Source organism: Tiliqua scincoides, chromosome 7 (genome assembly GCF_035046505.1).
Source record: "Tiliqua scincoides isolate rTilSci1 chromosome 7, rTilSci1.hap2, whole genome shotgun sequence".
NCBI lineage: Eukaryota > Metazoa > Chordata > Lepidosauria > Squamata > Scincidae > Tiliqua > Tiliqua scincoides.
In genome coordinates, this window is record NC_089827.1 from 12297852 (window position 1) to 12320492 (window position 22641).

Consider the following 22641-nt stretch of genomic DNA (forward strand, 5'->3'; position numbering starts at 1 on the left):
TTGACTTCAAAATAAGTGGTTACAGAAATTACCCAAATTCAGTGTTTCTCAAACTGTGGGTCAGGACCCACCTGGTGGGTCGTGACCCAATTTCCAGTGGGTCCTGCAGAGCCTCCAGTGAAAATAAGGGTAGATGGAAAGATCAGATAACTAACTGCCTCAAGCCCTGAGGCTATTCAAAAATCAGATAGCTGCTAACTGCCCTGCAAAAGTCTGAGCTCCTGCAGTTTGCAAGAAGCTGAGCTCCTGCAGTTTGCAAGCTTGTGTAAATATAGTGAGTTGAATGAATGAGCATCCTTTTTTTATGGTAGTGGATCATAAATTGAGCATCCTCAATTTCAGGTAGTGGAGGCAGATGAAGGCTGGGTCACATAACTAAGCCCCTCAAGCCTTTAGGCTATTCATTAGGGCTGCCTCATGAGAAATGGGTCAAAGTTTTTTTTTTCTCTCTCTTCAAATAAATAGATCACCTTTTTTGAAAGTCTCATAAAACTAGGTGGGTCCCAATAAAACGTTGCGATGCTAAAAAAATTTGATAACCACTGCGCTAATTATTTCATTGACCAAATATCTAATTTTTTTTTAATGGAGATCCCCCCTCAGTGAGGAAATAAGCTTGTAACAGAGTTGTAGAGCCCATGCTTCAAATGTAGGAGGTCCCTGTTTCAGCCTCTGGGACTCTCCAGAGGGGAAGAGACTCCTCTCTGAAAACTGCCTGTCAATAGACAATACCGAGCTAGTTGGACTGAGATCTTATTTGGTCTATAGCAGTTTCTGGGCACAATTATCAGAAGCTAAGCAGGGTCAGGCCTGGTTAGTACTTGGATGGGAGACTGCCTGGGAATACTGGGTGCTGCAGGCTTATACCATAGTCTTTCGAGACTGAAGGTTGCCAACCATTTTTATCAACACGAGCTGATTGTGAGGCATGGTGACCTGCCCAAGGCTTTCCTCCAAAACCATGTGGGAGCTGGAAAGTCAGGTTCCCCACCTTTATGCACTAAGCTGCATTGCTACAGCAAGTCTACTTGGAGCTTTCCTGCGTCACCAGTTCCTAATAACAGCCCTAAACTGGGAATGTGAAAGGTATCCCAGAGAAAGGCAGCCGCTTCTCTCTCCCAGGAGGGCACCCTGATGCCGAAAGTGGAAGACAGCATTTTACTTGATGGTGCTGAGGCCGCTGTCAGCTGTGTGGTTTGGCAGAGCACCAGTCTGTATCACTCTGCCCCATTTACAGTGTAAGGGATTGGATATGCTGAGGCAGCATATTCGGAGCCCTAAATTAGTGCCACATGGGACGTCTCCCTGGGATTAGATCTCACGTGGAACTTTAAATGGAAGTGTTAATGGATTTATACTCGTTTGCAGAGCAAAAGACGTTCAAGCTCCAGTGAGTGCAGCTCCTGTAACCATCCTTGTTCAGTGTTTGTCGGCATGGAAATGACTTAGCTTTTCCTTCTAAAAATGCTGCAGATTGATACTTTCTGGGGCATGTGGCTTTAAAAGCTTTACCTCTGTTGTTATGTTTTACACCCTCCTCTCAGCTGTGTAGGGAGCCGGGGGGGGCAATGCCCCCCTGAGGCGGACTGGTGGTTTTCTACCATCTTCACTGGAGGGAGGGGGTGATGGTGCCTACTGTGGTAGCGCAGTAAATGTTGCAAAATCAACCCTTCTGCACACCCTTGTCCTAGTACAAATGGAGCCATTTCTGGGGCCACAGCTGTGCAAATGGAGAGGAGTGTAAATGCACACGCGCAGGGAATGACGCAATGATGTGGGGGTGTCATCACATCACCTGGCTCTAGGTACTGCCTCCCAGCTACCCTACCTGCTGCCACCTTTGTCAAACTATGTGCACTTAGAATCCTTTTCCACTTTGTGAAGCAGCAAGAGCGGTAAAACAAAAGAATGGCAATATATTCATTCACATGATTGTCTGCTTTTGCTCCTTGGGGGTTTTTTTTTTCTTGGCAGTGGTGTCACTAGGGGGGTGCAGGTAGTGTGGGCTGCACTGGATGACGTGCTCGGGGGGGGGTGACACCACTACTGGCCAAAGTTTTTAAAATATTGGTACTTTCAATAATACCATCAATATATATCATTCAATAACACCATCAATATATATATATATCATTCAATGCATAATTTCATGCAGAATGCAATGAAACAAACCATGTTGAAATAGTTCTATTGTATCAAAAGTTATAGCCAAAAAACCAGTGGGGTAGGGCAATGGTGCATCATCATGCCCATTGCCCGGGCGTTGCCCTGCCCACTGTATGGGAGGAGGCCCATCATGGGTTTAATGTTCTGGCCTCCTGGGCTGGGTGATGCAAACCCTAGTGTCACCACTGTTTCTTGGTATGTCTTTTTTTTAAAGTGATGTCTGCCATCATTTTGTTTGAGATATAATTCCAGCATGGAAACCATGTTAAAGCTCACTGCTTTTCATTTCCTCTTTTAAACGGTTCTGTTGCTGCATCGTTTATAACTAACCTGTAGTTAACCTTTCCTGTAATCATTGTGAAAATGTAGTCCTTTCCACATGATCCCAAATGGAAAACAAGACGTATCAGGGCATTTGTCACTCGATCTGTTAAGTAGTGTTCATAGGAGACGTATGAAGCGCTCTGAATTTAGCCGTCGAAAATAGATTTCAGGACTGGGGGGTGTGGGAGGATGTAAAATTCAGCGAGTTCCAAAGGCCAGTCCTGAAGGTTAACTGAGGGGAAAGCAGGATATTTTAAGAACTGTTGTTGTGATTATTTTTGGGTTTTTTTGTTTTTATACCTCGTAATAACTGTAATAACTATAGCACTGTTATCAACATAGAACAAACCAGCATCCCTGTTTGGAATCAAAAGAATTTCTCCAGTATTGGCATGCATGCCTATCACTTAAGGCCAAGTTACTATTATGACACAGGTCATTCCTTATGTAGAACCTGTGATTTGGCCAGATGGCTCCATGCACTCAGGAGGGTTGAAATGCAGCACAAAGGAAGATGGGCTTCCTTTGCCACAAAGGTTATGAGGTTTTAGAAGACTTAGAGTGCAATCCTAAGCGCTGGTTGGGTCAGTGCAAATTCCTTGCGCTGGCCCGGGAGGGCTGCAAACGTGCCATAAATTCATTTGGGCTGATGCAAGGACATGTGCTGGCCTGAGCAGGCTGCATCCAGTCTTCGCTGCACTAAAACTGGGTAAGTCTGCACCAGCCACAGGCAGGCAGGCAGGCCTGTGGGCAGACAGCAGGAGAAAGGGGAGTGGGGCCAGGATGCAGCACTTGTACTGGATCCAGAACCCATTCCCAGGCAGCGTGGTACAGCTCCGGGCTGCTCGGATTTGCACCACCTCTTGAGGTGGCACAGATACAAATAGACCCTTTGGGCTTCTGTGGCTCTCCCCAAGGTAAGGGGAAGCATTTCCCCTTACTGCGGGCTCAGTTGTATGCCTACCACAGACTTTCCTGGGGCAAATACCACAGGCGCCAGCTGCCTGGACCCCGTGGAAGCCTCTCTGAGGCTTCCAACGGAGAAGGAACTGTGCTTCAGGTTTGCTGGAAGCACAGTTTATAGCGCCGGGGAACCTCACAGAGGTTTCTCAGGCATGGGCTGCAGTCATGCGAGGCTCCGTGAGCCTCTGGTAAGTAGGGAAGGGTGGATATCTGTGCGGGAGGCAGCAATAGCCCACAGGTGGCGCCATCGCGGAGCTCTGCCCCAGGCACGGGGCTGAAGAGGTCCGCAGCTGCCCGGGCTGAGCCACTTGCAGCCCGAAACCCGTGCTGGATATGGGGCAGGCCTACTGGCCTCCCTGTTCTAGTACAAGTTAGGATTGCACTGTAAGAGCTCAGTCCTAACTAACTTTCCAACTTTGATGCAGCCATGCCAATGGGTGGGCACTGCATACTACATTTGGGGAAGAAGTCATGGAGGTCTCCTCAAGGTAAAGGAACATGTGTTCCCTTATCCTGGGACTGCATTGCACTGGGAAGTTGAATAGGATTGGGCCCAAAGAAGGTAGAAGGAAATGATCCTTTGTTGCAAGAGATAGAAGAGGTTATGGACAGAAGAGGACATTGGTTTTCAAAGTAGTTCAAAAAGTATCCGAAAGAAGTGGCAAGCTTGACTCCATCCGCTGAGACAAGGGCAACAATTTGTGGTGATTGGGAAGCAGGCTTGTGTTAAACATTAGGGAAGCCATCCTGTCTTTTGGAAGCACCCTGGAGTAGAATCAGTGGTGTCTGAAGATTTTTCATCAGTCTTAGGGATGGCTTAAGTATTAGGATACCATGAATTAGGAGAAGCAACAAAGGGCACAATCCTAACCAACTTTCCAGCACTGACATAAGGGCAATGCAGGTTCAAGGTAAGGGAATAAATATTCCCTTACCTTGAGGAGGCCTCCATGAGTGAGGATGCAGCACATGTCCCGTTGGCACAGCTATGATGCAGCCTAGGTAGGCCAAAATAGTAAGTTCTACTGGCACCTCAACTCACCATGTAATTGACCCCTCTCACTTGCTGTCGGAGACATTCTGGGCAGCAACACCAATGAGCAGTTACTCAGCGTGTAGTTGGTCTCTGAACTCAGCATGTGGTTGGTCTGTGGAACTCCTTGCCACAGCATGTGGTGATGACATCTGGCCTAGATGCCTTTAAAAGGGGATTGGACCAATTTCTGGAGGAAAAATCCGTTATGGGTTACAAGCCATGATGTGCATGTGCGACCTCCTGATTTTAGAAATGGGCTATGTCAGAATGTCAGATGCAAGGGAGGGCACCAGGATGAGGTCTCTTGTTATCTGGTGTGCTCCCTGGGGCATTTGGTGGGCCGCTGTGAGATACAGGAAGCTGGACTAGATGGGCCTATGGCCTGATCCAGTGGGGCTGTTTTTATGTTCTTAACTACAATTCCCAGGAAGCCTTGCAGGTCTCTTGTTATCTGGTGTGCTCCCTGGGGCATTTGGTGGGCTGCTGTGAGATACAGGAAGCTGGGCTAGATGAGCCTACGGCCTGATCCAGTTGACCTGTTCTTATGTTCTTATGAGCATGCTCTTGCCGAACCTAAAGGCATCTCCTGCTTGTTGCCCTTGCTGCCTAGAAAGGCTCTGACAGCACGTGGGAAGGGCCACTTACAAGGTATGTTGCGGTGCCTGCAGAAGTTACGGTCATCCCCCCCCAATGGCTATACAGCTGTATGATTGTGACACATGATGACCCACATGCAGACTGTAGATTTTTGTTGACTACAATGAAGTGATAATGACAACACTTAGTTTTATAGGCAGTTAAATCCATGTTTCTCCAGAGGTTTTGAGCTAGAGCAGTCTTTGACATTCGGGAACTATCAGAAAAAGTCACTTCCCTACATGCAAAGACTATTCCATCCTAGAACCTCCAAGAACAGAAATTTATGGTGAATAAAAATTTTCCTTTTATCTTAGATTTTTATTCTGGTCTAGATTTATATGTGGGACTCTAGGTTTGTCCCCACACTGTTTATCTGTTCTTTTCTCTTTTTTCTTAGTAGCAGCTGTGTCAGTGGCATCACTAGGGGGTGTAGGGATGCCAGCTGCACCAAGTGATGTGCACAGGGGGGTGACACCACTACTGGCCAAAATTTTTAAAAATCTTGGTATTTTTGCATACCATCATTTTGTATATAAATCGATGCGTAATTTCACGCAGAATACAATGAAAACATGTTGAAATATCTCTATTCTATGAAAAGTTATAAGCAGAAAAACCAGTGGGGGTGGGGCAATGGTGCATCATCACGCCCACTGTCTGAGGGGTAATACCACTGTCACAAACCCTAGTGACACCGCTTGTCATGGTTTATAAATTTTTCCTCATTCAGACTCTTAATTCTTTCCATTGAAACAGATGCTCTCAAAATACCTTTACGGATTTCTGTGAGCCCAATAGAGTCGGCCTACTGTGGTACAGAGAATCTTGAAACGGAAAACACCATATGTGTGTTAAACATCCGCAAGCAGACGGCATGGGATGATTTTTCAAAAACAGTGAGTCAGGCGCTGACAAACCATTTCCAAGCAATCAGCTCTGATGGATGGAGGAGCCTGGAAGACCTGACACTTAATAACACTGCCGAATCCAGCATTGGCCTCACTGCGAGCAGCGTATTATCCATCAAACTCGGTATCAGTACAGTTCCTTTGTAGAAAAGCAAAACTTTTTTTCCTGTTCTGTAGTATACATGATATGAGAAATGCTCCTTGACAGCATCTGTTCTGCAGTCTTCAGGTGTATCTGGGCTACAAAAGCCTAGGCCTGACTTTGTTCATTGTGCAGTCGGCTGCCACATCTTTGCCTCATGTCATGAATCACTCCAAAGGCCAAAACCAAATGTTGAGATAGGAAGCTAGGAACATCAGTCTTTGGAAGGTAGTAGAGGGGGGGACATGATTGAGACATGCAAATTATGCAGGGGAAGGATAGAGTGGATAGAGAGATGCTCTTTAGACTCTCACATAACACCAGAACCAGGGCACATCCACTAAAATTGAGTGTTGGGAGAGTTAGAACAGACAAAAGAAAATATTTCTTTACTCAGCGTGTGGTTGGTCTGTGGAACTCCTTGCCACAGGATGTGGTGATGGCATCTGGCCTGGATGCCTTTAAAAGGGGATTAGACAAGTTTCTGGAGGAAAAATCCATTACGCATTACAAGCCATGATGTGTTATGTGCAACCTCCTGATTTTAGAAATGGGCTATGTCAGATGCAAGGGAGGGCACCAGGATGCAGGTCTCTTGTTATCTGGTGTGCTCCCTGGGGCATTTGGTGGGCCGCTGTGAGATATAGGAAACTGGACTAGATGTGCCTATGGCCTGATCCAGCGGGCCTGTTCTTTTGTTCTTAGTATGGATGCTGACTGGCAGAGGCTTTCCATGGTTTCAGATGGGGGTCTTTTCTGAGCCCTGCTTTGAAATGAATCTAGAACCTTCTGAATGGATAATGCAGGTGGTGTAGTGTCAGCAGATGACAACACAGTCATTAACCATGCACTAACCCCCCATTCAAAAATAAAATTGTCATCCTCTCAAGCAAAGTCACCACAGATTTGGACCCATGTAGGACATTTTCTGGCAAGGGTGGCCAAACGTGCTTAATGTAAGAGCCACATACAAGAAACTTCAGAGGTTTGAGGGCCCCAGTATTTAAGAAGCACTGAAGTTCTTAATTATATTTGCAGGTCTAACCTTGTTACAAAAGGATTTTTTTCTACATGGATTTGACTCAACACAAATGGCAACTTCAAATGAGAAGGAACATGCCGATCCCTGGAGAAGGGGGAAAAATGCACTTTAAAATTGCAGTTTGAAAAATAGCTTTCCTTGATGTTGTAGGGAGGCAGTTGGAGAGATCTCTCTCCCTTTGCCCTGAAAAATGGAAGTAATTAAACACTTTTTCATTCCATTCTTAAGCAAGCCAGGCAAAGGCAGGGGGTTGCTTGCAAATCTACAGAAGTAAGGAAAGTGGTTTTTAAATCACAATTGTAAAGGGACTTTTTTTTTTTTTTATAACTACTTTTTTTTAACACTTTTTGGGTATCAGCGGGGAGTCCCAGAACCAAATCCCCACAGATGCCAAGGCACCACTGTACTCACCATGAACATTAAACGCATTTTTTAATTTGGCTTTCAGTTTATACCTGGTAAATTATAAAGCTTGGAAATTTCTTATTTGTCTTTTAAATCAATTGTGATGGAAAAGGAGCTCTGCTAATGTATTTGCAAGACTTGCACATTATATGTCAAAATCCCTGTTATGTTGTTTGTTTGGAATCAAGCAAATTTTATCATGTTAAGACATATGGACATCGCATTCTGTAGTGTTTATATTTGCTGTGTGAAGTTTAATTAGAGAGTTCTAACTTCTATCTTGAAAATGAGACATCTTGAAGTCTTACAAAGTATACCCTACCATAGTATAAGTTCTTTTTTAAATACGTATGCCCTGTACTTTGTGTGTGGAAATATACCTCTGATCACTTTTCCCTCTTTCCAACAGGCAACATTTCGTGGTCAATAGGTCAGATGTTTCCTCAACCACCTTGGGAATTTTTGAAAAGAAATCAGGTGGAACATATCATCGTGTTTTTGCTTGGTAAGCACATTTACTCCTGTTTTGGCTTCACATAATCATATGAACTTTCATTTTGAAGGATAGTGTATGAACTGCCATTAGTTGTCATTGAGACTAATTTCCTGCCACATTCATATTAAGTTCTTGGTTCAGTTAATGAAGTGACTTTCAGTTCAGTTAATGAAGTGAACAAACAGGGAGCTCGGTTTTCAGAACACCCTTTGCTCAGACTTTTTTTTTTTTTTTTTTTTGCATATACAGGTATGCATCATAGGGTCACATTCTCCAAACGCTGTCCTTAAGCAATTTCATTGTTATGTGAAAAATTTATTAAAACGTGCATTTGCGTTGGTGGTGTTGACATTAGAGGCCCCGGAGGCCTCTTCTGGGTTGCTCTGGGCATCCATGGGCCTCAGAATGGCCTGCAGAAGCATCCGGAAGCTACTTTCAGAAGCAAACCAGAAATAGCTCTCTGGCCCCTGCACTAGCCTCTGCAGAGCTCCCCAGCATGCAAATCGCGAGCGTAAAACCAGAAATGGTTGTGATGAGGGTCTCTGCAGCATGAAGAGCCCTGCAGAGGCTAGCACAGGGCCCCCCACACCCCTAGGTGGCAGCAGGCCCCTGCGCCCCTCCAAAGCAGTGTAATCTAGTGCATCACATTGCTGCCTTCCTCCCACTCCTGCACACACTTACTGCGGCTTACTGCCTCCCCGAGAGTTTGAGAACCGCTGTTGCATTGGTTCGAGGACTTACACAGTAGCCTGTCCTGTTCTCTTTTATAAGCCCTGTGTGTGCATGGTGCATTCTGCAGCTCACAGTGGAAGGTCAGGGTGTGCTTCTCAGCATCACAGATTGTGCTGATTAGGGTTGTGCTGATTGTACCCTTGTCCTTACAGGTCCCCAGGAAGGCTGCCTGCACAGTGTGACCTATGCATCCATGATCCGTCTTCAGACGTTACAGAACTACCTTAGGCTGGTGAGCGCCTACTTCGTTCTTTGCTACGGCTGTTTTGTTACTTTTACTACTTTGGAAAATATTCAGATCTTCTAATGAACCACTTGCATGTTCTCAAGATTTGGAAAACAATCTTCTGAATATTGATTCTATGCAGACCCCACAGACTTATAAAAGAAAATGAAGATCCAGTGTTCGCTACAGCCAACTGGCTTTATGTATTATGGGCTTCACTCAGCATGTAATTAGTCTGTGGAACTCTTTGCCACAGGGTTGCACGGCACATTGTAGTGCCTGAAGTACTTACCATACCCCTCTCCCTTCCGGCTATACCAATGACCCAAGGGTCTAGTTTCAGGTTTCCAACAGAAGACATCTGGGGGCTTCAGGAACCTCACAAGCAGGGCATAGAGGCAATAGCCCTCCCTGCACTGTTGCTCTCCAACGCCTAGTATTCAGAGGCATAATTCTGCTGAATGTGGAGGCTCCATTCAGCTGCCCTGTGGTTTATAGTTGTTGATAGATGTATGCAATAAGTTTTTTGCTGGGTGATAAAGGCCTCTACTGTATATACAATAGTTCACTGACCATTCATGGGGAAACAGGCCAAAAAATAAAATTCTCAGAAGCAGCAAGATAACTCTCAAAGAGCATGGTTGTTATAGCAGTTAAGCTAATTTGGCGCTCTTAGAACTCAATTTGTAAAGTTACTTTCAGAACCTTCGACCTGTAGTTACGTTGCTAGGAAACCAAGACATGGGCATTAAATTTCATCTAATTTTTCATCCTAATTCATCTAATTTCACGGCAGCATGAAAACCGTGGAAGGGTTGAAGATGGTTATTATATACAAACACCGATAAATCTTTAATTCCTATCATGGTGGTGGCTAAGGAATTGTACAGTGGGACCTCCATATCCGGTGGAGGCGGGGTTGGTTCCAGGACTCCACGCTGATGCTAAAATTTGTGGAGGGAGGTGCAGGGGCTGCAGATCACACTGGATGATGCCCTCGGGGGAATGGGGTGATACCATTACTGGCCAAAATTATGAAATCTTGGTATTTTCGAATAATACCATCATGTTATATATCATTCGATGTGTGTTTGAATGCAGAATGCAATGAAACAAAGCACGTTGAGAAATCTGTATTCTGACAAAAGCTATGACCAAATAATCAGAAAGGGAAAACACAACTGCATCATGTAACAAAAGTGGGTTTCTTTAACTCAAAATTGACCAATGAGACTGATAGTTCCAAGAGCCAATGAAATGTTGTTTGGCACAGCAAGGAAAACAATACTATTATGTCAGTTCTCATTTCCATGTATCCGAGCTAAAATTAGAACAGTTGTGTGACGGTCATCAAATCGGCCACTAAATTTTTGTTGGCTACCTATTTGTTGGGCAACCTATACTGTTATATATAAATAAAGTTAATGAGGTTACATGAACCGAAGTGATGCCACTGCATTTAGACTGTGCATAATGATTTTGTAATGTATTCTGAATGGTCTGTTATGGAAGGAGGTTCATTATGGGGGTGACACAATGGTCTCTTTCACCAGATGAGGCAAACTCTAGTGACATCTCTGAAAATAAACCTACAGACAGGGGTGGTGGGTCAGTGATGGAGCCCATTTTCTGCATGCAGAAAGTCCCAGAATCTCTGGCTTCAAGTACAATTGGGAACAATCTCCTGCCTGGAGAGCTGTCAGTGCAGACAATTATTGGACCAATGGTCTAAGGCAGCTTGAAACGCATATAAATACTGCTATATTTCTCCATAGGTGGAACAGTACCGTAACGTTATCTTCCATGGTCCAGAAGGAAGTCTGCAAGATTATGTGGCATACCAGATAGCCCTCTGCATGAAGGTAGGACAACAAAACAACGAAACATTTAGGGAAACAAAGCACAGTATATACCTTTGCTGAATGCATGAACTTTTAACACAGCACAAGCAACTGACTGCAGGATTCAGCTGTGAAATAGTTCGAGTGAAGATAGATCCTGATTTCTCCAAGGAGCAGCTTGCAGAATTATTCATCAATAGTGGTAAGATTATTTCAGTTAGATCAGGGTGGGGAGGAGGGACTTCATCTCTGGAAGGGATACTTTTTAATGAGGCTTACAAAGGAAAAACACGAAAGCACTTTGTGTAGCCAGGGGTGTTTTTTAAAATGGAACTTTGTGGAATCTCCAGAGACAAATTGGGAGAGAGAGAGAGAGAGAGAGAGAGAGAGAGAGAGAGAGAGAGAGAGAGAGAACACTGAATATTTCTTTTATATGTCTCCTGACAGACTGAGGGATAAGTCTGGAATAAAAATAGTGGCTTTCTCAGAATGCAACTTTATTAGAAAATGGCTAACTCAGTAGCACAAAATAAAACAAAATTCAGAGTGTCTCCTGTGAAATAATGTTTGTAGGATTCATAATATTACATTTTGGATTGCTAGATGGGTAGTTTTTCCTCAAGATTCAATCTTGTTGGCTGTTTCTGACCCAACATCCAATGGCCCCCTTCCCAGATTCTCATGTTGCTGTTGGTTGTTTTATGACATTCACACAGAGCAATTCCACCCTTAAATCTTGCTGCACTGATTACTATAGGAATATCACTAGGAGATACATGGACATCCTGTACTGGTGTACAGTGATAGCCAGGGTGTTGTAATTGTTTGGAAGTTGGACTTAAGACCTGTAAGATCCAGGTTCACATCCCCGCTCAGCCACAAAGCTTCTGGGTGACCTTGGGCCACTAACCATCTCTCAGCCTAACCTACCTCACAGGGCTATTGTGAGAACAAAAGCAGGGAAGGAACCATGTACACCTCCTTGAGCTCCTTGGAGGAAGGGTGGAATAAAAATGTGAAAAATAAAATAGACAGACAGTATTGTGTTAAGAACATAAGAAAATAAGAACAGCCCCACTGGATCAGACCATAGGCCCATCTAGTCCAGCTTCCTGTATCTCACAGCGGCCCACCAAATGCCCCAGGGAGCACACCAGATAACAAGAGACCTCATCCTGGTGCCCTCCCTTGCATCTGGCATTCTGACATAGCCCATTTCTAAAATCAGGAGGTTGCACATACACATCATGGCTTGTAACCCATTATGGATTTTTCCTCCAGAAACTTGTCCAATCCCCTAGTAAAGGCATCCAGGCCAGATGCTGTCACCATATCCTGTGGCAAGAAGTTCCACAGACCAACCACACACTGAGTAAAGAAATATTTTCTTTTGTCTGTCCTAACTGTCCCAACACTCAATTTTAGTGGATGTCCCCTGGTTCTGGTGTTATGTGAGAGTGTAAAGAGCATCTCTCTATCCACTTTATCCTTCCCATGCATAATTTTGTATGTCTCAATTATGTCCCCCCTCAGGCGTCTCTTTTCTAGGCTGAAGAGGCCCAAACGCCGTAGCCTTTCCTCATAAGGAAGGTGCCCCAGCCCAGCAATCATCTTAGTTGCTCTCTTCTGCACCTTTTCCATTTCCACTATATCCTTTTTGAGATCTGGCGACCAGAACTGGACACAATACTCCAGGTGTAGCCTTATCATCGATTTGTACAATGGCATTATATTATTAGCTGTTTTGTTCTCAATACCTTTTCTAATGATCCCAAGCATAGAATTGGCCATCTTTACTGCCACCGCACATTGGGTCGACACTTTCATCGACCTGTCCACCACCACCCCAAGATCTCTCTCCTGATCTGTCACAGACAGCTCAGAACCCATCAGCCTAGATGTGAAGTTTTGATTTTTTGCCCCAATGTGCATGACTTTATACTTACTTACATTGAAACGCATCTGCCATTTTGCTGCCCATTCTGCCAGTCTGGAGAGATCCTTCTGGAGCTCCTCACAATCACTTCTGGTTTTCACCACTCGGAAAAGTTTGGTGTCATCTGCAAACTTAGCCACCTCACTGCTCAACCCTGTCTCCAGATCATTTATGAAGAGGTTGAAGAGCACCGGTCCCAGTACAGATCCTTGGGGCACATCGCTTTTCACCTCTCTCCACTGTGAAAATTGCCCATTGACACCCACTCTCTGTTTCCTGGTCTTCAACCAGGTCTCAATCCAGGATAGGACCTGCCCTCTAATTCCCTGACTGTGGAGTTTTTTCAGTAGCCTTCGGTGAGGGATCGTGTCAAATGTCAGAAAGTCCAGGTATATAATGTCCACGGATTCTCCCGCATCCACATGCCTGTTGACCTTTTCAAAGAATTCTAAAAGGTTTATGAGGCAAGGCTTACCCTTACAGAAGCCATGCTGATTCTCCTTCAGCATGGCTTGTTCGTCTATGTGTTTTGAGATTCTATCTTTGTTGAGGCATTCTACCATCTTACCCAGTATAGATGTTAGGCTGACTGACCTATAGTTTCCTGGGTCCCCCCTCTTTCCCTTTTTAAAGATCGGCATGACATTTGCTATCCTCCAATCCTCTGGCACTGTGGCCGTTTTGAGGGACAAGTTGCATATTTAGTCAAGATATCAGCGACTTCATTCTTCAATTCCTTAATAACTCTAGGGTGGATGCAATCAGGGCCTGGTGATTTATTGATCTTTAATTTATCAATGAGGTCTGAAACATCTTCTCTTTTAACCTCTGACTTAATTCCTTGGTCAGGAGGGGCGGTTCAGGCAGCAGTATCTGCCCAAGGTCTTCTGCCGTGAAGACAGATGCAAAGAACTCATTCAATTTCTCTGCCGTCTCTAAGTCTCCTTTTATCTCCCCTTTCCCTCCTCACCATCCAGAGGGCCAACCGCGTCTCTGGCGGGTTTCCTGCTTCTAACATATTTGAAGAAGCTTTTATTATTCCCCTTAATGCTGCTGGCCATGTGTTCCTCATAGTCTCTCTTGGCCTCCCGTATCACCTTCTTACATTTCTTTTGCCACAGTTTATGTTCCTTTTTATTCTCCTCATTAGGGCAAGACTTCCATTTATGGAAGGAAGCTTCCTTGCCCTTTATGGCCTCTCTAACTTGGCTGGTTAGCCATGCGGGCACCCTCCTGGACTTAGTCGAGCCTGTCTTCCTTTGCAGTATACACTTCCGCTGGGCCTCTATTACTGTTTATTTGAGCAGCCTCCATGCTCTCTGTAGAGACTGGACTCTTTTTACCTAACCTTTCAACCTCCTTCTAACCAGCCTCCTCATTTGAGAGAAGTCCGATTGTAGGAAGTCAAGAGAAAGGGCAGTATCTGGGGCCCTGGCCTTCTTGCCCTGCTGCTGAACTCGCACAGATGCTAAACTTGCAGTGCCTTACCTGGCACTTTGTTCCCGAGGCACTTGGTGACCCAGAGGCCACACACGCTTCTGCAGAGAGGCTCACAAGGTGGCAGGCACTAGCTTTATACTCCTAGCTAGCTCCTCCCTCCCTCCTTGCTGATTGAAAAGGGGCTGGTCTTCCCAGGTGAGATTTCCCTGAATGGGATGCTTGGATTTGCCTAATGGGGCTCTTATCAACTCCTAAAGGTCAATTGCTATGACCTAAAAGACAACTATGCTAAATTGCCCTGGCTGAGTGGGAACTGGCCCTTCCTAGGTTCTTACCCTCCTACTTCAGTTCTCTGAAGCTGGACTGTGTTTTAACCTCAAGCTGGTTTTTTATTTGAGTTTAAACTGCATTGGTTTAAGAGTTTTTTGACTTGGCAGAACTTATACACTAAGGTTTAAATCCTGTTTAACCTTGCTAAAATCCTGCTTTTATTAAGTGTGCACCTTTATTTTATTTATTTATTTATTTATTTATTTATTTATTTATTGCTCTCACCTAGATCCTGTGTCCTAATTTACTGAACCTTTCGATTCAGTTGTGAGTAGTGAGTTGTCTTTTGCTGTCCTTTTGGAAGCACAAAATCTTGTGCTGCTAAGGCATTTTGTTGCATCACGTAGTGTAGTAATGGGTCCAGAAAATAAATAATGATGATATGGTGGTATGTTAGTGGACCTCACCATACTCACCACTAACTACTTTGTGCTGCTCTGTCATTCTGACTAGTGGAACATTTGTTGCCGTAGCGTAGGCTTCCTCATGAGGAAGCTGCTTGAACTATTCACTGAGGCTATGCCATATCTGTGAAACTAGATGGAATATGGCAAAACTGATGCAGTTTTTGGAATCAGCACACCAAATATATCCAGGAATAGATCAAACTTTTAAGACAGCAAAATGTGTATTGATGAATATCCCAACCTTTAGCCAGTGAACTCCCTTTCACATGGAGTTACTGAAGTAGTATGACCTACCCACCCCTCCTGCCTTGGCATGTCTCATTTAGCGAAAAAATTTTGTATGAAAAACCACTTTTCAAGTGTGGTTTAGTTTGGAGAAGCAAGAAAGCCGACAGTGGTTTGAAAGAAACATCACTTTCCACAGTGCACACACCCACTGTGCTTCTAACTGGTCCCTCTTTTCCAAAAGGTCCTACAATTTCCTTAAACAATGCAAAAACCTGATTGCTAAAAACATTCCACAGCCATCAGTCAAGATCTCAAATCATCTTGTCTCCAGCCTTGCTGGGTCATAGTTAATGTCTCTCAAGTGAGTTGTCTTTTGCAGTCCTTTTGGAAGCATAAAATCTTGTGCTGCTAAAGCATTTTCATGGGTTGCCTTTGATTCACTAAACTGATATTCACCTTTTCTCAAGGATATAATCTGAAAAATACTTAGAACAGAATTTGATTAGGATTTTTAGGATAAGGTTATGGACTTGAAAATGGCATTTCCTCTCTCTGTCTTCCTCTTCCAGGAATTCATAATTGCAATATCAGATATTCCATTCAGCTGACGAACATGCAACTAATCCATTTTGCTTCCTGTTAACCAACTTAGGGCCAAATCCTATCCAATTTTTCAGTGCCGGTGCAGCTGTACCAATGGAGTGTGTGTTCCATCCTGCAGTGGGGAGGCAGTCACAGAGGCCTCCTCAAGGTATGGGAACATTTGTTCCCTTACCTCGGGGTTGCATTGTGAGGAAAGTTGGATAGGATTGGGCCCTTAGAGAGGCTAGCTAACATTATATCTGCACCAGTCCTCAGTGTTGTATCATTCAAACATGTTCCCAACCAACCTAAAAGACAAAACAACATGATAGCTCCTTCCCACACTGGATACATGCTTATGTAAAATTTACTCTTGGCAAACAGAGAGATTTTACTCTGCTAGCTACCGTGAGCTCTTTGTACTTACAGCTTGCCTGATCCCAGTGAAACAACCTCCTGTGAGCAAGAGAATCATTGTCATTTTAGAGAATTTGGAAAAAGCTGCATTGTCAGAATTGCTGGGAGAGTTTCTGCAACCTCTTGAAAATCGTGGCGCTGATAACCCCTGCACTTTAAAGAAAGGTACAAATGAGGTTTAGTTCCACGTGGATTGACTATAATTGATAGCTGCCTATAATTGATAGCTGCCTATTAAAAGTGTTAGATGATGCCTTTCTCTTTCATTTCATATGACACACAGAAATATGATCATTGTTAAAAGGCTTTATTGTTTGCAATTTGTGTCTCCTTATATTCAAATAACAGCTATGTCATCATAGTTAAAATGTCGTTATTTCAGAATTTTTCTTTCTTTCTTTCTTTTAATAGCCAGTGGTGTATCTGATGTCTGTTACTTTCATGAGAATTGCTTTCTCATGGGGACCATTGCAAAATCACGGCTTCAGGGCTCTGACCTGATGATTCAGCAACATTTCCTCTGGGTTCAGCTAAGATGGGATGGAGAGCCAATGCATGGCCTCCTGAAAAGGTTCTTACAAAGAAAGGTTTTAAGCAAGGTAGGAACATACTTGAATTTGAGCTCACCACGAAGGATTGTTCAGCATCATTGAACCTCCCATCCCCACAAGTAGAGAGTGGTGCCTTCTATGTTCTGAGTAGAGGATGGTGTCTTTTCTATTCTGAAGTAGAGGATGGTACCTTCTCTGTTTTGAAGAACAATGTGAATTGCTCTATGGGTGCAGAAAGACTTTGTAAAAACTGTAGTTAGTAAGTTACTGTTGACTTAGGGTGCAATCCTAACCCCTTATGTCCGTGCTTTCCAGCACGGACATAAGGGCAATGCAGCTCCAAGGTAGGGGAACAAAGATTCCATTACTTTGAGGAGTTCTCCGTGAGTGACACCCAACTGCAGGATGCAGCACATGTCCCATTGGTGCCACTATGCCAGTGCTGGAAAGCACTGACGTAAGGGGTTAGGATTGCGCCCATATGAACTTATACTTGAAGAAACCAGAGAAGTCATTGCTAGGAGCCAACAACAGTAGCTTTTCAGGTACCATGATTGGCTTTGGATTGAAAGTTGTAGCTTTTGAGTGGTCTTGGATGATGAGTTTCAATGGATTATGGATCAGTAATGTCACCAGGCCGTCCTAAGGAGACATTCTCTACCTGCCATAATGTGTTTCCGTTAAATATCTTGGTAAAAGTGATGTTGTTTTTAAATGCAGGTTCATATTGGCTTCCATCTCATATCTATGCAGATGGAAAAACTGTAAGATGAATCTGGCTCCAGACTGTAGCTTATCCCTGCTGCACTGCTGTCAGTGTTTTTTGCTGACTTTTGGTCTCTCAGCAATATGAAGAGCTCCAAACCCTGGTGCAGAAATACGTAGTTCATCATCCTCTTCTCCATAGAAGTGTCACCATAAATCATAACTGTTCAGTGCAGAACTAGTGTGGTTGCCAGCATCTACCCTTGAAGGGTGTGCTTGAGCTTGCAGTGACAGGAAGATGCTCTAAAGCCTGCATGGCAGGGAGAAATAATAGCAGATGTGACTTCTTCCATCTTGTAGCACAGCACAAACAGTACTGAAGAATCAGTTCCTGGCTGCACAACTGCTAAGAAGTGCAGAAGCATACTTTGATTATGAAACCGTAGCTCTGAACATGTGTGAGAGCCACTTGTAAATGTGTCCTTGGTATTTCAACAAGCCCAATTTGTTGTGGTGAAGACCCAGGGGTCTTTTGCACTTGAGAATGTCCAAAGCACTTCACATACATTCTCAGTCATCCTTACAACAGCCCTGTAAGATAGCTGTTGTGTAGTTAGCACAGACAGATGAAAACTAGTGTATCATAATGATGACAGATGACTGCTAGTGTAATGGCTAGGAGTCTAAGGGCCCAATCTTAATGGGCTTCTACACTATTGGAACTTGTATTCTACAGTGCAGTGTGCTTTATGGCTGTGGCAAAAGGCGACACACCATACAACACAGCCAGGATGCCGTCTTGTGGCAGTGGCCTGCCAATGAGCTGGCCACTGGTACATGGCACCAGTAAGTCAGCACAGGGGGTGGGCAAGAGGCAAGGGATGGGTGGAACAGGGCAAGGAGGAAGAGGGAGGAGACTCAGATGGGGAGGAGAGGATCAAGGCCAGGATGGAAGGAGTTTTGGCAGCAACCACACTGCTGATATCCAGAAAGATTTACTAGCAGAATAAACTATGCACTACAAGAAGATATACAGGTTCAGTCTCATTATTCCTGTGGGTTCCATTCCCAGAACTCACAGTGGATGGCAAAAATCACACTATAGCAAATCAATTTAAAAAACAAAGTCCCATCGCTCAGGTGATTTAAAAACAGCCTTGCTGACCTTTGCGATGTTGAGATAGACTCATTAAGAGACATTCCAACAAGCAATCTCTCTCCAGGCACTTAGAAAGGATTATCTTTCTTTCACATGTTCTGGGGGAAGTGAGGGAGAGAGAGAGAGAATTCTTGGAGAGAGAATGATTGATGGATTGTCAGCTGGCTGCCCTCTCTCTAACTATTGTAAAGGACTGTTTTCCTTTAATTTAAAGGGCCCTTCTCATCATGCTGAGATAAAAATCTCGTACAACAGTAGAAAAGCATTTTAAAGGGGTGCATTTTTCCCCTTTCTCCCAGGATCAGCACATTCCTTCTCATTTGCAGTGGCCATTCCTGTTGAGTCAAATCCGTGTATAAGGAATCTGTGTATAACAAGGTTGAACCTGTAAATGCAAATCTACTTGAGTTACTTGAGTTGAGAATGCAGAAATTTGGTTTACCTTGGTGCAGAATTTATATGTACCTATCTGAAGCACGGATACGCAAGGCTCTGATTATTATATTCTCCTTTAACAGTTCCAACTAAATGTCCACAATGGAGCCATTAGAGCAGTGCTGATAAATGAGAAATCTTTATGCAGTTGGTCTCTTAGGCCCAACTGTGTGCTGCAAAGCATGGTTTATAATGAGATTAGGACGGGCATGAGCTCTTTCTTATACAAGGGTTTCCTTTTCAGCTCTTGCCTCAAAGAACAGCATTATCCCTTAAACTGAACAGTTGTGTTTGGTTCTTCTGTCATGTTCCAAGCTTTTTCTCCTTCTCTGTTAAAAGCCTAAAGGGCTCTCTATTTCCTACCAGTGTTTTTATTTAAAAAAAATGAAATGAAATGAACAAGCGAATCAGTGCACCAAAATAGCTGCAGCAAATTAGGAAACCATCCCAGTGAGAGTTGAATGACTCATTTGAAGTCACTGAAAGCAACAGTTTTAATTGTTGGCACTTTCTTAATGCTACTGTTAAGGAAAAAGACAACCTTGATTTTGTTTTCTGTTTTTTGTCTGAGATGTAAGGTTATTTACATTGAAAATAAAATTAATTTAGGGAGAACAGTAATTAAATCACGAGTTGGGATTTTTTTTAAATTGGTTGTGGCCAGTTAATTAGCACCTTGTCTGTTGCCCCAAGAGTTAGGAAGTTGGAATTTTCTTTAATAAGATATCATTAACATACAAATGTGCTACCAGGGCTCGGTGGCGTCATTCTGGGGTGACGCGCAGGCCTCCTGCACCAGGTGACGCGAATCCTAGTGATGCTACTGGGCCCATGTCAGGCTGCCAGTGTTGGGAGGGAGGTTAGAATTCGGTGGCAGAAGATTCGGGCCTGATCCTCCCCTCCCTCTGCCCTCCCTCCACCCCATTTCATCCATTTCCCACCTTGCCTCTGCCTTGAGAACTCTTGCCACCAGCCTGTACTGCAGGACCCAGTGGTGTTGGATCATTCAGACTTGCTAGTTATCATTTGCTAGTAGAATTTTCAAGTGACGGACACTAGCCTCCAAATCAACTTCTTAAGACTTTAAAAACAAAACTTGACCTGCGATGTATCTTATTATTTCCTTCTTCAACAAGGTACAGAGCACCATCTAACTATTCCTATTGTCCACAGTTCAGAGGTAAAATGCCTCCTCCCTGCGATCCAGTGTGCAAAATGGTAGAGTGGATTCTTGCTGTCTGGCATCAGCTGAACTCCTGCTTATCACGACTTGGTGCACCGGAAGCACTTGTTGGGCCAAAGCATTTCCTGTCTTGTCCAGTGGTGCCTGGTCACAGCCACACCACAGTGAAGTAGGTCTCACATTTCTTCTTGGTTAATGGTGCCAGGTGGTGACATCCATAAAGCATTTTCATCTCCAGCCCTACCAGCAATTCATTTAACCTAGGGGTTCCCAAGTTTTACAGAGCCACCACCCACCTCATCCTCTCCGGTGGGTCACAATGCTCCTGAAGGTGCTGGAGGCCTCTCCCAACCTGGCAACCCACTCTGTTGACCACTGCAGGCCTCAGAAGCCTCTGGAAGCCAGTTTGCTCCCAGTTTTTGGAAGCAAACAACAAGTAGTTTCCAAAAATCAGAAGTGGCTTACGGTGGCTTCTGACTGCCATTCCGAGACCTGCAGAGGCCTGAAGAGTGGGTTGTTGGGCCATGAGAGGTTTTGGTACAACTGTGCCATGGCACACTGGTGTGCCACGAATGGTCTGCAGGAGTGCCACAGGAATTTAGGGAAGGATCATTTGTTAGCAGGACCACTGTGAGATGCAAGCCCCTGCTGTCAGTGCGGTGTGCCTTGTCAGTTGTAAAAAAAAAAAAAAACTGATGGTGTACCTTGACAATTTTAGTGCCTTATCAGTGTGTAACCAAATGAAAAAGTTTGAAAATTGCTGCTGCACTAGAGGATCACAACCTACACTTTGGGAAGTACTGATTTAACCCCATTCATGCTCTTTTGTAGGAATTGCTTGATCTTTTCCCCTGGCTGGCATTTGATTCTTGAACAAATACAAATGGTCAGAACTCAGGAGACTGATGGATGGAATTTGTTAGTGGTCAGGAGCACTGCTTCAGTTTCCTTTTTAACCGCCACCTAATTGACAGCTTCTGCTTTTAATGCATCTCTGTCTGTGGTCAGCATGATGGTGGAATCCTAACTCAGTTGTCTGCTCGAATTACCACACATTGCATTAAGCCAAAGCTTCCCAAGCTGGGGCATCGCGGGAGCCTTATGGGGTGGAGTGATGCGACACGATTGCCATGATTGTGCTGTTGCTGGGAGGGGGGAAGGTTTGTTTTCTTAAACTTACCTGAGGGTCGCTATGGCTCTCCAGAGGGTTCAGGGAGCCCACAACCCCCTCTTTCCAGCAGCAGTGCGATTGTGGCGATCATGTTGCTGTCGTTGCCCCTCCTCCTCCCCCGCAAACACCTACCGGTTCCCAAACTCACCTTGAGATATTTAAATAAATATTTATTTGCATGATTAATAAAACAAGACAGAATAAGCTAAAAATAAACAAGCATCAAAAGTGCAACACACACGTCTGTCTTGCAAATCTCAGCTATACTCAATGAGCATTCTTCATTTTTCAAAGGAAGATGCATTTATCCTTTGGGGGGGGAAGGCGCATATCTGAATTTAATGGGCAAAAGAAAAAAAATTGAAACTCTTGCCTTGTGATATTAAATGCATTTTTAAAATGTGTTCTCATCTTACCACAGCCGTCTGTTTTCCCAGTTTCCCTTCTCCCCTTTCTAGTGTTCTGATCTTAATGCCTCAGTTCAAATTCCTACTTTCTCAAATTGTATTTTTTTTTTCCTGTGGGCTTGAAGCTTTCTTACCCTTTTAATTAGAAGTTAGGATTAATTTTTATAAAGACAGTTGCTGCGGTTAAAGCATGCTTGATAACTGAAAATTCTTGTATAAATCCTTCCGGTTATATGAGATGCACATCTTTAGAGCTGTGGTTAAGAGGAAAGCATTTGTAAAGCATTTGTCTCATACTCAGACACTGTTCTTTATACTGAGTGTTCGAGAGATGATTCCCTGCTCAAATTAATCGGTGGTGGAAATGTGCCAGAATCTCAATATTAACAGACCTTCCTCCATCAGGACAATTCCAGATGTAGGATTTTAAGAATAATTGGTGCTTTGAATCAGAGCACTTATCACCCACTTTCAGTTGCTGATCTCTGTGACAAGAGCAGAGCCAGTATTAGACAGTAGCATAGTGGTTCCCAACCTCCTGTCCCTTTAAGACAGGGTTGGAAAACTACTAAGGGCCCATAGGCAACTGCGCCCATCACTTCTGGGTTCTCCCTGCTTTTGCTGACTACAGGGAGATAAGAAGGCTCATAAAAAACCCCTTCTTACCTCCCTGTCATCCTTGTCAGGGGGTACCTGGAAGTGACGGGCTCTGTCTCCTATGGATCTCCACCAGTTAAGGGGCGGTGATTTTTAAAACACGTACCTGGAGG

At 44.1% G+C, this 22641-nt stretch overlaps 1 protein-coding gene across 1 annotated transcript in view; it reads left to right on the plus strand.

Moving 5' to 3' along the window:
* Nucleotides 1-22641, plus strand: part of CTTNBP2 (cortactin binding protein 2) — a 129142-nt gene that overhangs the window by 84811 nt on the left and 21690 nt on the right. The window contains exons 10-17 of the mRNA XM_066634120.1: nucleotides 5885-6160; nucleotides 8035-8130; nucleotides 9006-9085; nucleotides 10855-10941; nucleotides 11023-11122; nucleotides 16273-16425; nucleotides 16672-16859; nucleotides 20284-20462. Of these exons, the coding sequence (XP_066490217.1) occupies nucleotides 5885-6160; nucleotides 8035-8130; nucleotides 9006-9085; nucleotides 10855-10941; nucleotides 11023-11122; nucleotides 16273-16425; nucleotides 16672-16859; nucleotides 20284-20462 (1159 nt within the window). The remainder of the gene's footprint in view (nucleotides 1-5884; nucleotides 6161-8034; nucleotides 8131-9005; nucleotides 9086-10854; nucleotides 10942-11022; nucleotides 11123-16272; nucleotides 16426-16671; nucleotides 16860-20283; nucleotides 20463-22641) is intronic.